At 44.3% G+C, this 15,253-nt stretch overlaps 1 protein-coding gene across 1 annotated transcript; it reads right to left on the reverse strand.

The window, feature by feature from the left end:
* Positions 1-11,482: 11,482 nt before the first annotated feature.
* On the reverse strand, positions 11,483-14,486 carry LOC122765280. Its single transcript, XM_044019448.1, is given in 4 exon segments — positions 11,483-12,267; positions 12,269-12,593; positions 12,632-14,212; positions 14,453-14,486. Coding segments are annotated over 4 exon segments (2,631 nt in total). The 3' UTR covers positions 11,483-11,576.
* Between the last annotated feature and the right edge of the window lie 767 nt (positions 14,487-15,253).

A 15,253-nucleotide genomic window follows, 5' to 3' on the forward strand; every position in this document is an offset into this window, starting at 1 on the left:
ATATAAATTTAAAGCGCAACTTATAGTCTACTGGCAGTTAATTAATTGTATCAATTATCAGTTGAATAAGTGTCAGCTGATTGTTGACATTGAGATGAATACCTGTTTACTATCAAAATAAAGTGTTATCCCTCAACACTCCTGTGTGGCAGCCTGTTGCCACACTACTTTCTCGCCTTTTTCCTTTTAAACTCTGTCCTTTCAACGTTTTTTCCTACTTCTTTTATTGTGTTTGTTTTATTTAACTATGAGCACCATGAGCACCAAGTACACCGTGCTTGTTGGGTGTCGTGCTGGAGCCCAGCGCCGTGCGGGGAGGAGATGCTTCAGACCTGTTCTCCTGTCCATTATTATGGAAAATGGGAGATCTCTCCCAAATAAGATCGATGAGTTAGCGGCGCTGACCCGGCATGAAAGGGAGTACCGGCACTGCAACATCATGCTGTTCAGGGAGACATGACTATCCTGGACACGGTTACCGCACTGGACGGATTCCAGCTGATAAGGGCAGACAGGACGGTGGCGAGTGGTAAGAGGAAAGGAGGAGGGCTGGCAGTGTTTGTGAATGATAGATTGTGTAACTCTGGGCACATCACTATTAAAGAGCAGCACTGCTGTAAGGACTTGGAACTTTTAGCGGTTACACTGTAAAAATAAAAACATTAAAAAAAGGGTAATATTCTGGCAGCTGGGGCGGCAATAAAATACTGTAAAATAATGGTAAATATCCATCTCGTAAAAAACAAACAGTAATTAAAATATATGTATTTTTACATGACAATCACCTATAAAAACAGTCTAATAGTCTTTTTATACAAATGAAATGACTTAAAATTGCATAAAGATAGTGTTATTAATTTATTTTTTTTACACAATTTTATGCTTAAATTCTTTCATATTACTTAGTTTTCACATAAAAAAATATATACTACGTATAAAATCATGTGATTTCTTTGTTAAAAAAAGGTCAAACAATGTTGAAAAACAGTTATTGGGTTTAAATTTGCAATAATTAATTGTTAATCTCAGATGACATCAAATATAAATCGAGTTTTTACATGTACTATTACACTCTAAAAAGTGTATTTCAGCAGTAGTTGAAGTAATGTAAAGTTCTGACTGAGATTCATTCAGAGTTCTGCTTTAGTGGAGGCAGTCTACATTTGTGGAGTATATCAACCTGGAATTACATGTTGTTCCCTCAGCACACATGTAACCCGCTATTCTCATTTGAGTGAACCGGCATCAATTAGGTATTTCGTGATGCTGTGCGTCTGACGTCATGATGTCTCCGCCTTCTCCAGAACTTTCAACCTGCAGTTGAACCGCCATTTTCTCGGCTCCGACAACCTGGAAAGAAGATAGATACTGTCTCCATATTTAATTTTTTCATTCAAGGTAAGTTAGAGCTAAAACAAATAATTTAACGTGTTAGATATAAAATTGTCAAACTGTGTTGTTAAATTTGTTAGATAGCATCCGCCGCTAACACCAGCTAGCATCCGGGACAGCTAGTGGGGCTACACCTGATAGTAGTTTTCGGGGGCGGGACTCTCTTGGTTTAATATCGTAACGTTAACTTACAGATGTATATTCATGCAGTGTGTTGGTGTTGGCTTAGTGTTAGTTTTTCATTAGCATTAGCCCATTATCGCAGCAAGCTGGGTCGCGGTTCTCTTCAGACTACTTCAGGCGCGCGCATTTATACATGAGTGTTGGTTCACATGCCTGTCGGCACGCACAGTTCTTGCAGTCAAAAACTAATTAACTACGTATCGTCCTCAGAGGGGTGACACTCCAGCAGCAGCACCCTCACTACGCAGGAGAGTGGCAGAGCAACAGCATTGCATGAAGCAGCGTTTTGACAGGAAGCATCGGGTGAAGGGCCTTTCACTTGGTGTGTTAGATTAGGTCCGGATCCGTCGACCCAGTCGGTCCCATAAGCTGCTTTCATTCTGGTCTGCACCACAGCAAATCACCGCACAGCTGGGACCAGCGACCTTTCGCCTGGCTGATGGTTCACGCTGGCACGTCAGCCGTCTTAGACTGGTGAAACCACCGTCCACCTCTGACCAAGAAGCTGTGGCTAACCAACGGCACAAGGTTCCGAGCTGGGACTTCCTGGGAGACCAACCTGAGGTCCCTGTTCGGCAACCGCCCGAAGTGGAATTACCAGCTGAACCTCTACAGCCCAATCTCCGCCCATTTCGGGTCCACCGGAGGCCTCTTTACCTCAAAAAAAGCTAGTGCATTGCCTGTTATGTGGCAGAATAATCCACAAGGCTTTATGGGTAATCTGGCAGTCTACCCGGGTTATCCAGTCAGGTTCGCCATTTTCAGGCAAATGTACGGTTTTGGTTTTTTTTGTATGTGTTCTTCTGAAGGGGGGGTGTGTAAATGTACCATACGGCTGTACTCTATAGGTTAGTGAAGTCGCATGAGTGTGACGTCATGATAGAGAGACGCCCGGAGTTGGTTGTTGAGTGCACAAATAAAACACCGTGAGCACACAGTCGTGTATGTGAATTTGTGGACATAACATGTATTACAATTTTGTAACACAACAATAGTTAAAAATATACACAAACAAATTGATATACACATCATATGCACACACTGGTATAATCAGTACAACTCAGTCTTTGTAGAATGTAGGACAAATGTCTATAAATCAAAATAAGAAATTACAGAATTACAAGTACAAAATACAGTATTACACTATTCAACACGGAAAATACAGCCGTCAGATTTCTTGTAGACCCAGCACACTTCCAGTATGATTCTGAATGCATATATTTAAGTACATAGGTGCAGAACATGGTGAAAGACAATATGATTGCACAAACAAACTCTAACATATTTTTAACCCTCAGGATTCTGTACTGCAGAGCTTCCTTTTGTTGCTGTCAACCTCTCCAGAGGGGTGTCTGCTGATGGCAGAAGAATTACATGACCTCTGGTTGGGATCCTGGTCAGTTCCATAACCTTTGGCTTGGTGTCCAATGTGACGGCTCCCCCCACCTGGCCTACTGTATTCTCAGCTCTCTGACTTCTTGTATCTCAAGAGGGACAGTCCTGTGTGGAGGCGTGCCAGGCAGCTCGTTTTATCTGTGAAACTGTGTACTTTCACTTAATCAAAAACAAAGGTATGCAAGCCCAACATAGTAAAAATAGTAATGTCTCATTTTAACTTAATCTTAATTCAGGAAACAATTGCAACAAAAAATAATGGGTTTTGCTTTAAGACAGACTTGTGAACTTTTCTCCTCAAATCTAATTAGAGAGTATTGGGTACATTTGATGAATGACTTTTGTGTTTAAATGATTCGCTTTGTGTTGGGGCGATGTGGCAAAAAAATCACATCACAATCTTATTCATGATATCCAAAAGCTGAGATGACTAGTCTCATATCACTATATTGATGATACATTGCAATATTGCCCAACCCTACTGTCACTCAGGCAGTTTCCCCCGCCCCCTCCTCCGCCGGCCTGCCGGTCCTGATTACACACACCTGCTCACAATTAAGCCATGTGAACTTTTAAAGACTCTCTGTTTTCTTGTTTCAGTGCCAGTGTGTTTCGTCCATGCCAGATCACCAGAGCTCTTCCTCTCGGCCACAGTTTTGTCAAGGAATCCACAAGTTTTCAATCCTCTTAGTGAGCGACATTTTTGTTTGTACATTTTCTTATCATAGCCTTTCTGCTGATACTTTAGTTAAGATTTATAGCCATTTTGTTTTCCTCCTTGGGAGAGATTTCTATTTATACATTTTCACAGCCATTTTAGGAACTCCAATCACTAGGATTTTGATTTACCTTTTATTTGATAGATTGATTAGATCCAATCATTTAGATTGCGTTTTGTTTTCGACCATGTTCTCGGTTAGTTAAAGATCGCCAATCAATAGGATTGTGCTTTTGAGTTACTTCCCGTTTTGAAGTATTTAGAGCTTTGTTTTCCACCATTTGGAAAGTTTTCTGTTTTGAGTTTTAGGTGATAACCATAGTCTGAGTTAGTTTCCTCTTTGGAGTGATTTTTTTGTTTCCCGTTCACAGTTCCGCAGCGTTTCTTTTGAAGAGCACTGCGTTCCCCATTTGTTATAGTCTTTCATAGCCTCGCTTTTGTTTTCCCTCAGTAAGAGGATCTTTGTCTTGTGTTTTGCAAAAGAGTGCTAATAAAGACTATTAAAAGGCCTCTGCGTCTGAGTCCTCTCTGAACCATCTTGTCACCTACTCTACATTTTTCCCAAATTATTTACAGTGGGTACGGAAAGTATTCAGACCCCTTTAAATTGTTCACTCTTTGTTTCATTGCAGCCATTTGTTAAAATCAAAAAAGTTCATTTTATTTCTCATTAATGTACACTCAGCACCACATCTTGACAGAAAAACAAACAGAAATGTTGACATTTTTGCAAATTTATTAAAAAAGAAAAACTGAAATATCACATGGTCATAAGTATTCAGACCCTTTGCTGTGGCACTCATATTTAACTCACATGCTGTCCATTTCTTCTGATTGTCCTTGAGAGGGTTCTGCTCCTTCATTGGAGTCCAGCTGTGTTTAATTAAACTGATTGGACTTGATTTGGAAAGGCACACACCTGTCTATATAAGAACTTACAGCTCACAGCGCATGTCAGAGCAAATGAAAATCGTGAGGACGAAGGAACTGCCCAAGGAGCTCAGAGACAGAATTGTGGCCAAAGTTAAAAAAGAATTTCTGCAGCACTCAAGGTTCCTAAGAGCACAGTAGCCTCCATAATCCTTAAATGGAAGAAGTTTGGGACAACCAGAACTCTTCCAAGACCTGGGCGTCCAGCTAAACTGAGCAATCATGGGAGAAGAGACTTGGTGAGAGAGGTAAAGAAGAACCCAAAGATCACTGTGACTGAGCTCCAGAGATGCAGTAGGGAGATGGGAGAAAGTTCCACAAAGGCAACTATCACTGCAGCCCTCCACCAGTCGGGGCTTTATGGCAGAGTGGCCCGACGGAATACTCTCCTCAGTGCAAGACATATGAAAGCCCGCATAAAGTTTGCCAAAAAACACATGAAGGACTCCCAGACTATGAGAAATAAGATTCTCTGGTCTGATGAGACAAAGATTGAGTAATATGTGTGGAGAAAACCAAGCACTGCTCATCACCTTCCCAATACTATCCCAACAGTGAAACATGGTGGTGGCAGCATCATGCTATGGGGGTGTTTTTCAGCTGCAGGGACAGGACGACTGGTTGCAATTGAAGGAAAGAGGAATGCGGCCAAGTACAAAGATATCCTGGAAAAAAAACTTCTTCCCGAGTGCTCAGGTCCTCAGACTGTGCCGAAGGTTCACTTTCCAACAAGACAATGACCCTAAGCACACAGCTAAAATGACGAAGGAGTGGCTTCGGAACAACTCTGGGACCATTCTCGACTGGCCCAACCAGAGCCCTGACCTAAACCAATTGAGCATCTCTGGAGAGACCTGAAAATGGCTGTCCACCAACGTTCACCATCCAACCTGACAGAACTGGAGAGGATCTGCAAGGAAGAATGGCAGAGGATCCCCAAATCCATTCCCAAGAAGACTCATGGCTGTATTAAAAGGGTGCCTCTACTCAATATTGAGCAAAGGGTCTGAATACTCCTGACCATGTGATAGTTCAGTTTTTCTTTTTTAATAAATTTGCAAAAATTTCTACATTTCTGTTTTTTTCCCCAGTCAAGATGGGGTGCTGAGTGTACATTAACAAGAAATAAAATTAACTTTTTTGATTTTAGCAAATGGCTGCAATGGAACAAAGAGTGAAAAATTTAAAGGGGTCTGAATACTTTCTGTACCCACTGTATATGCCCAGTAAAGCGCATCTCTTTGTTTCTAATTCGAAATTATTTGATTATAGAAACAATGAAAATCTGGTCCACAATACAAAAACAATTAATGTATCAAGCTCTGTAAGTAAAGCTAAGAAAATAGTCAAAAAACCCAACTTTGCACCGTGTACTATGGATGCAGGATTTGAGAAATGGTCGAACAAAGGGTTAGTGTACACAGCACAAATCTTTACAGGGCAAATTTTGAAAACGTTTGAACAGCTCAAACAGGAATTGAATTGACCAAATAATGATTTTTATAAATATTTGCAGATGAGACACTATCTCCAGAAATGTAATGAATAGGAAAGAATAAGCAAAGAACCAACAGGGCTGGTAAAAAATGTAAAAAAAAATGTATGAAGCATTACAATATGCATCCAAGGACAATGATATGGATTTTAAAGAAAAATGGGAATTGGAAGCAAATATAATAATAACGGATGATGATTGGGAGGAAACGTTCAGAGGAGGTCATAAATTAACTAACAGTCCAACATGGAGGGAGTTCGACTGGAAAGTCAAGATGCGCTACTTTAATACCCCATCTGTCACTGCAAAAAAATTTGTGCTGGAGGAACTGTGGCATGGTGGGTGACTTCACTCATATATTTTTGGAAAGGGATGAAAAAAAAAAAAGAATTCTGGGTATTGACCTACATCTTGAATCAACCCTTTACATATTTAGGATACTACCTGAAGATCTGATAGATAGAGAATGTAGCTACTTATTGAGAGTCCTGCTCTTGATAGCAAAGAAAATTAATTGGTTGAAGCCACATCCCCCCACCATAATGCAATGGACAGACAGAATAAAAAAGGTTTTTATTATGGAAAAAATTACAGCAAGATTACAACTGAAATTAGAAAAAATTGAGAGAAAATGGACACCAATATTACAAGCATTACCAGAGCTCTAAATACCTCCTTTTTGTTTTTAATTTGTATTCATTTTATGTGTGTGTTGCTTTTCGGTTATTTATTTATTTGTTATTATGTTTATTTGTATCTTTGTCGGTGTGATTTTGTGTACATCTTCATGTGTTTTACTTATGTGGAATAAATAAAAAGTTCTAAAAAAACAAATTAGAACAGAATTGTAATTTTTTGATCATGTCAAGTGTAAAATTTGTTTTTCCATGTTACACATCAGAAATGTATTTGGTATGCCTACCTATAAAAATAATGGATTTATCCATGGAAAAATGTCCAAACACTGCTATTAAAAACACTAACTGTTATTGCAACTACAAAAAATAGTTAATTTAAGATCATATCAGATATAAATAAACAGGTTTACATTAAATCAAATGTTTGTTTGTTTTACTGCATTTTAACTTTAATAATTAATTAAAGTATTTTGATTAATAAGTATTTTGTATTTTGATTAAAAGTAATTTGATTAATGAATCACTTCAACAACACAGAAAACCAACCATTTATATTTACAATCTAATTTTCTTCTGCAAATTTGAGAACATGAAAAGTATTGTGGGTCAATGACATTAAACTTCGCTGAACAAAAACAGAATCAGTACACTTCCTGTCGACTGCTTCCTGTCTTCAAAATTTAACCAGCTCTGCTTGTGAGGTTAACAGCTGCCCATCATGAAATTAAATAAAATTAAACAAAAATAGAAAAACAATAACATTTAAAGGCCTGTCTGTTTTTTCAGGTAACTAAAGAAAATGTCACTTATGGACAGATTATGGTACAGTATTTAAGAAATGAGAATTTACATCAAGTGCATCTTAGAGTCTACACAAAACTGTTTGATGTTACAACAGTAATATGAATAACAAAAATATTTTCTGTTGACAACTCAGAAGATGATTTCAAAGGAACAATAAAACAAAACAGCAACAACAATAAACCTCTTAATTGAACAAAAAAATATCTCCTAAGCTAAAGATTGAATACTGTATGGCCATCTGGTGTCACTCAAGGGCAGAAACATTTTCTTTCTATCTGGGTACAATTCGCAGCTGGTGAAACAGATTTCCACGATACACTACAATGAAATTGTTGCCCACTATGTAAACTGTTTGGGCAGAAAACATGGTAGCATGAACCTGTAAAACTGAAATGAATTAGGTCATATGTGGAGTGCACCTTTTTTCCTGTTTTTTTCTGTTGTCTCCATTCATAGTCAGCAATTTTTGTTATCAGGGAAAGAACATTAGGACTGACTGCCAGCTGCTTTTTGGAAGCGTTCCTCTCCACTTTCGACCCCTTGTCAGGATCTATCTTGAAGAGGCATCTGTTGAATAAAATACAATTTTAGTAATAGTATTAAAGCCCACATAGACCGGAAGCTCCAATTAACGCTGCATTTGTGTGTGTATCTGCGTCATTACCTCTTTTATGAAACCCTAAAGTTTCAGAACAAACAGTTCAGCCACTGCTGAGAAAATAGTGTTTGTATCGTTTTCCTGGGCTCTGCGAAGCGGATCGGCACTTCCTTAATTTGATGTCGTCATCAGAAATCCGCACCACTCCTCGCACCACTGTAGCGCCTCCTGGTGCGGGCACTAGTCCGGGCACATCCGGTTGCGTACATTCAACCGCAGAAGAAGAACTACTCTCGTTGTAGCTGCTGAGATGCAGAGCATCCACCGTGCCAGAGGGGGAGCTGTGTATCTGAGAGCTGGCCTATCTATTACGTCACTTCCAGGTACCTGGCCAATCACAGGACAGTGGGAAAGCGCTCGTTGGCTGGCCATTAACAACACAGTCCACATTCTGGGGTGTGGTTTTGGTCTGAAACAGCACGGCTGACGAGAGCGTCAGTGAGGAGATATTTTGATCGGCTCGTTTGCAGCGATTAGGAGGTTTTTAATCATGAAAACAAGTTCATATATGTAAGTAGACCTCCATAACTAACATATATGTGTGATACAAGCATTCTATGTCACCTTTAAGTAATAAGTAATACAATCTGGGTCATTCTTAAATCTATTAAATCCTGGAATAGATTCTTACCTCTGCAAGAATTCCAGTGTTTATCCTTGAGCGGCTGGGTAAGAAATGTTCATGCTGTAGTAACAGCCAAACATCAACAGAAGAGCGTCCATGAAGAAGGAGTGCTGCCTTTTGAATAAATGGACAAGAAAAGAGAAGAGAAGATCGGTCAAGTATTTATGGAACACTAACACAACAAATAGGCTTAAAAAGAAAAATATTCAAAAATACCATACATGCTGTGGCACCACAACTCCTTCGTTCATCAGCCGTGTACACAAGTGCATATTTTACACACGTGCATATTTACTGCAGTTGCATTACTTCCTGTTCTGATTTGTGCTGTTTTGCGTACACTTCTGTAAAGGAGAAGTCACCTATTTATATTAACTTATGGTTAACTCAAGTTACTGTTTTTCACTCCTGGTGGTTTTATTAGCCTAGCAAACTATCTACTCAACGATGGCGTCTCCCTCTCTAGCACGTAGCTCAGTCTGCAACTCGGCTCCTCACCATGGAATAATTTGCTTGCTGTAGCTGTGTGGGCTGGACCTGCTGCTGAAACGTGATGGAGGTAAGCTAACAAGCTAACTTCAGTTAACTTATATTTCACAGGTCATAAAATACATGCTACGTGCTAACATGAACCACATAGATTGCTTACGTCATACTTGCCTTGCTCCGCAATGTGTAGGTAGGTTGTGTGGACAGTCGTTGTATAACTGGATAATGACCGCTGTGACACCGGTTTTCTCCACCAACTTGACCGAAAAGATGACGGACCTCATCCTCTTCAAATAATGGCGTTCGCTCCGCTCGGTCGTATCTTGATAGCTTGGCCACGCCAACCCCACGACCTGAAACGATGTCATTTTCCTTCAAAATAATTGCATAGTTCAAATGCGTAGCGTCCCCTCGGCCAATGTCATGTCGCGACACCTCCGTTTCCTGTCCACGGTCTTTTGAGACAGATACATGATTGATTGGCTGTTAATGTTTCCGGGTTTAACAATTTGAATTTTGTAAACAAATTCCACTGGTTACTCATAGCAACTCAGAGCACTGGTTCTCAGAGCAACATTTGACGTCCTTCCAACATCAGTTAATCTTCACCAGTGGTATGGTGAAGACCCAGAATGTGCCCTCTGCTCCATGCCAGCCAACCTCTAGCACGTTCTCGCACAGTGTAAAACAAGCCTCACCGAGGGTCGCTATACTTGGCGTCACAACCAAGTCCTTAAAAGCCTTGCATCTGCCCTGGAAGACCAGAGAACTGCCACCAACTTCCTACCACCACTAACTGCATCACATCACTTCCGGTTGAACTTTGTTCCTGAGGGGGCTAAACCACCGAAGAGTTGCCCTACATCATCAGAGCGCGACCAGCTGCGATTGGCCCATGATTGGCCCGTTATTGGAAAATGCTAGGAGATCGACTACCCTAAGACCTGACATGGTGCTCTGGTCCCACTCACACAAAAAGGTATTTATAATTGAGCCCACAGAACCCTGGGAGGACTCCATGGATGAGGCTTATGAGCGAAAACACCTGTGCTACTGCTGGAACCCAGAAGTCCGACCAGTGGAGGTGGGCTGCAGAGGGTTTGTGGCAACATCTACAACCAGACTGCTTAAAGATTTAGAAATTAAGGGCCAGAGCCAGCGATCGGTAAGCAGAGCTGTAGCAGAGGCGGCGGAGGGCAGCAGTCAGTGGCTCTGGATGAAGAAGAAAGACCCCAGCTGGCCCCCGAAATGAGAGGGACAGGCGGTATGCGGTCAACAATGCTTTACTCAGGGAGAGGGACGCCCCTGCTGTGCATAGTCCCATGGGATGTTGGGGAACGCAAGCATAGTTGGGACGCCACCTATGCTGGCTGCCTTTGGAGTGTATAGTGTTAAAGGCCGAAACACTCTATGAACCAAAGGTACAGACTACTGATGATGCGTTCCCAACAGCGTTATCAAATGATGCGCACCCAACATTTTATGAAACTTATGTTCAACATCAACAACACTTCAAACAACGCCACTTCCTCTTCTCTCATCAACAATCAACGCAAAACCCATGGTCATCAACCTCGTTGTCTCCACACTTCACATGGGGAACGAAAAATACGTGCTTCCGGTATGCTCGCTTTTATTTTAAAAGGCTTTGAGTCAACTTCCGATCCTGACAGTGCAGGAGACCTCACAGTGCAGGTCTGCAAACAAAGGGTCCTGACAGTGCAGGTCTGCAGCCAGACTGTCGTCTAGTGACCTACTTTCTTGTTGACAAAAGAGATACATGCACTGTGGAGACGCTGCAGTGGTCATGAAGTGCAAATCATCACCACAAATGGGTAAGCACGACAACATTAACGAAGGGTTACTCAACGTAACCCCGGTTCTTTGATAACAGAGTGAGGTGTTTCACTATGGAATATCGCCTTGGCATGACCAACCAGGGAAGCTCCAATGGCACCACGTCTGTCAGTGACAGACAGGTCGAGCTGTGCTGGGGCACCGCCCCCTTCATACTATCACAGCCGACCCGCCCCTCAAAATCATTCAAGACCGGTTTCTTTCCGTGCCTAATGCAAGAAGGGGCGTGTGGTGAAACACCTCACTCTGTTATCAAAGAACCGGGGTTACGTTGAGTAACCCTTCATTCTTTTTCTAACTTCGTTCGGTGTTTCACTATGGGAGATATAGACCACTCCCGGATTGCATATGACTCCCGAAGCCTAACTACCACAAAAGGTTGAGTGACAACATCACTCCAACCCCGGAGCACCGGCACCGAGCACCACTTGGGCCAAAGAAGGACCAGAGACATCTAGCCTGTAAAACTTGACAAAGGTGTGAGGCGTAGCCCAGCTCGCCGCAGCACAAATATCCTGAACAGACACCCCTCTAAACAGAGCCCAGGAAGCAGCTATACTCCTGGTGGAATGAGCATGCAAACCCTGGGGCGGCAGCAAACCTTTGCAACTGTACGCCACAGAAATGGCCTCCACAATCCAGTGAGACAGCCTCTGGCGGGACAATGGCTTGCCCTTATGGGTAGTGGACCAGGAAACAAACAGCTGGTCAGTACGCCTGAAATCTGCCGTCCTACTCACGTAGGACTGCAGAGCCCTCACCGGACACAAAGTGTTAAGCCTCTGCTCCTCCGTCGAGGAGAATGGAGGCGGGTGAAAAGCCAGCAACTCTACTGTGGGACACCTGTAAGCCGACTCCACCACCTTAGGCACAAAAGCCGGATTGGGCCGCAAGCAAACCTTGGAGAGTCCCGGACCGAACTGTAGACAGGAAGGGCGGATAGACAACGCCTGAAGGTCGCTCACGCGCTTCGCCGTAGACAAAGCCAAAAGCAGAACCGTTTTCAGAAACACAAACTTCATCCCCACAGCCTCCAAAGGCTCAAAGGGATGCTGAGAAAGGGCATCCAGCACCACCAGAACCAGGAACCAGGTGCCTAGAAACTGGGAGCTTTCGACGTGCACCTTTCATAAAGCGACAAACCAGGGGGTGCTGTCCCACCGGTTTATCACCAAAACCCACGTGACATGCTGAGATGGCAGCGAGGTACACTTTTACTGTGGAAAAAGCTCTTCCTTTATCCACCAGCTCCTGTAGAAAACACAACAGGTCCACAACTGAACACTGAAAAGGGACTGTGAGTCTAGACTCACACCATTCCTCGAAAACCCGCCATTTACAGCCGTACAAAGCACGGGTGGAGGAAGCCCTTGCACTCTGAATGGTGTCTATAACCTGCGGAGGCAGTCCTGCTGCATCCAAATTAAAACTCTCACGGGCCAGAAGAGATCTACGGCGGCTCGGCCGTATCTCTTCCAAATCTGGTCCACAACCTGCGGGTGCAGAGACCATTCCCCGTACAGAGGATTCCCACGAGACATCAAGTCCGCCCCTCTGTTCAGAACTCCCGGCACATGTGTTGCCCTGAGTGAGAGGAGCCTGGTGCTGCTCCACAGTATCATCTCCCGAGCCAACTTGTGTAACCGTAGTGAGCGAGTGCCTCCCTGACGGTTGACATAGGCTACCACAGTGGAGTTGTCTGTTTTCACCAGAACATGACGGCCTCGGAGAAATTGCAGGAAATGTTTCAGCGCTAGAAACACTGCCCAGAGCTCCAAAACATTTATGTGAATCTGGGCCATTTCTGGACCCCAGGAGCCATTCACCGCTCTGCCTGACATCGTTGCTCCCCACCCTGACAGGGAAGCGTCCGTTGTCATGGTAACCCTGGACGTCACCGTCCCCAGCGGGACCCCCGTGGTGAACGCCCCTGCGTTCCTCCACTGACGGAGAGACTTCACACAGGTCTGAGTCACTTTCACTCTGCGGTTGAGGTGACGGCGCGGGCACAGGCGCAAAGCTGCAACCCACCGCTGAAAATCTCTCATCATCAACAGACCTAAATGCACTACAGCTATCACTGATGCCATCAGGCCGAGCAGACGTAGGCATAGTCGAAACGACACGACTCTCCCCATCTGAAAGAGGGAGAGACACTGTGTGAGAGATTTTATTCTCCCGTCTGATAGCGTGACGCGATATGACAGGGAGTTTATTTTCAGACCCAGATACTCCGCACACTGTACGGGCTCTATCTGACTTTTCGTCCAGTTTATACTTAACCCAAGATCCCTGAGATGATTTATCACCACAGCAGAATCCATGACCTCCTGCTCGTGCGAGCCAGCGCATATCAGATAATCGTCTATGTACGAAAAAATTCTGATGCCTTTGCTCCGTAATGGAGACAGAGCCCCCTCCACACACTTGCTGAATACCCTCGGAGCTAACGACAGCCCGAATGGGACAGTTTGATACTCGTAGGTTTTGCCTTGGAAAGCAAACCTGAGATATTTTCTGTGTGCAGGGTGAATGGCGATGTGAAAATACGCGTCCGAGAGATCGATCGTTACAAACCCATCTCTCTGACGGATAGAGCGACAGAGCACTTTGTGTGTCAACATCCTGAATGTGTATTTCCGTAGGTGTTTGTTTAGCACACGGAGATCTAGGATGGGGCGAAGGGCTGTGCTTGCCTTCTTGGGAATGAGGAAGTACCGGGAGTAGAAACCCTCCTCGGCCGTGACAGCTCTGATAGCTCGTTTGCTCAGTAAAGACGTTATTTCGTCTTCCAAAACCCGTGCAGCGTCCCCCTTGGCCACTGAAACTAACACACCGTTGAACCTGGGTGGTTTCATGGCAAATTGAAGTCTGTATCCGTGAGATACAGTGGATAGAATCCATGGGTGAACTGCGCATGCGCGCCACCTGTCCGCTCTGACAGAGAGAGGTCCTGTGTCGAGCTGTGGTGACGTCACCCCCACGACTCGGTGAGAATCGTGTCTCGCCAGTGGAGCGTGAGCTCCCTCTGGTGGCGAGGGGGGTGCATGACATTGATTTATTTTTGTGTTTTTTATTTTGCATCTCGCCCTTGGCTTTGTGCCTGGCTGCAAAAATGCTGTTTTTATTTGCAACAGGTTTGGACAGGGTGGAAGTGTTTGGTGACACATTAACTTGGAGAACCCCTGTGTCTTCTCCCCGTGGGCCTGCCACATGGGAGACTGAACAAGGAGCCCTGGAGAACAAACAACAGCCAGGGTTCCTGAACCACACATGACGGGGTCCTGGTGGTCCCCTTCCATGACTCTTAACTTGACCGGAGAGGGAGATGGAGAAGCTGGGGTTGTTAGGACGCCCGCTTCTTCTTTCCGTCAGTGGGGTGAGACGGGCGGTTCTTTGCTGCGACCGCTGCAAAGGAGTGTTTGCCCCACGGTCTCTGGGCGTCAGACCTGGGCTGCTGGTTGCCCTGCTGACCAGTCTGCCTCTGAGGGCGGGCACTGCTCTGACGTCTCCTCACTGCGGCAGCTGAGGCTGCAAAGGTGGGCTTGGCGGCCTGAGGGGGGCGAGGGGCTTGTCTCCTGGGCAGACAGAGATCAAAGGCTTCTCCCTCCTGCTTTCTGAGGGTGCTGGTTTCCCTCATCCTCTCCAGAGCTGGGCCAAACAGACCTTTGGTGGGGTCGTATGCGGCATCCATCACATCCGCCTTCTGTGCATCACTCAGGCTCGAGTGGTTCAGCCACAGGGCCTTCTCTCCTGAGACAGCGAGGCCCATAACTCGGCCACTGCCCTGCACTGCTCCCCGTGAGGAGCGCAGGATGAGATCATTCACCACACAGATCTCGTCCCAAAGAGCTGGGTTTGGTGCTCCAGAGTCCAATTGGCGGCCCATCTCCTCCAAAATCTCAGCCAGGTATGCAGACAGCAGTGTAACTGCATTCAGAGAACAGACTGACTGAGCTGCATATTTATACATCCTCTAGAAGATGGAAGATGTGACGCGTTCCATCTTACTAGGCAGAGCGATGTTAGAGGAGGCCGAGACAGAGCGGCGATCAGGGTGAAGGTGGTG

The sequence above is a fragment of the Solea senegalensis genome, linkage group LG2 (genome assembly GCF_019176455.1).
Source record: "Solea senegalensis isolate Sse05_10M linkage group LG2, IFAPA_SoseM_1, whole genome shotgun sequence".
In the NCBI taxonomy this organism is placed as follows: domain Eukaryota; kingdom Metazoa; phylum Chordata; class Actinopteri; order Pleuronectiformes; family Soleidae; genus Solea; species Solea senegalensis.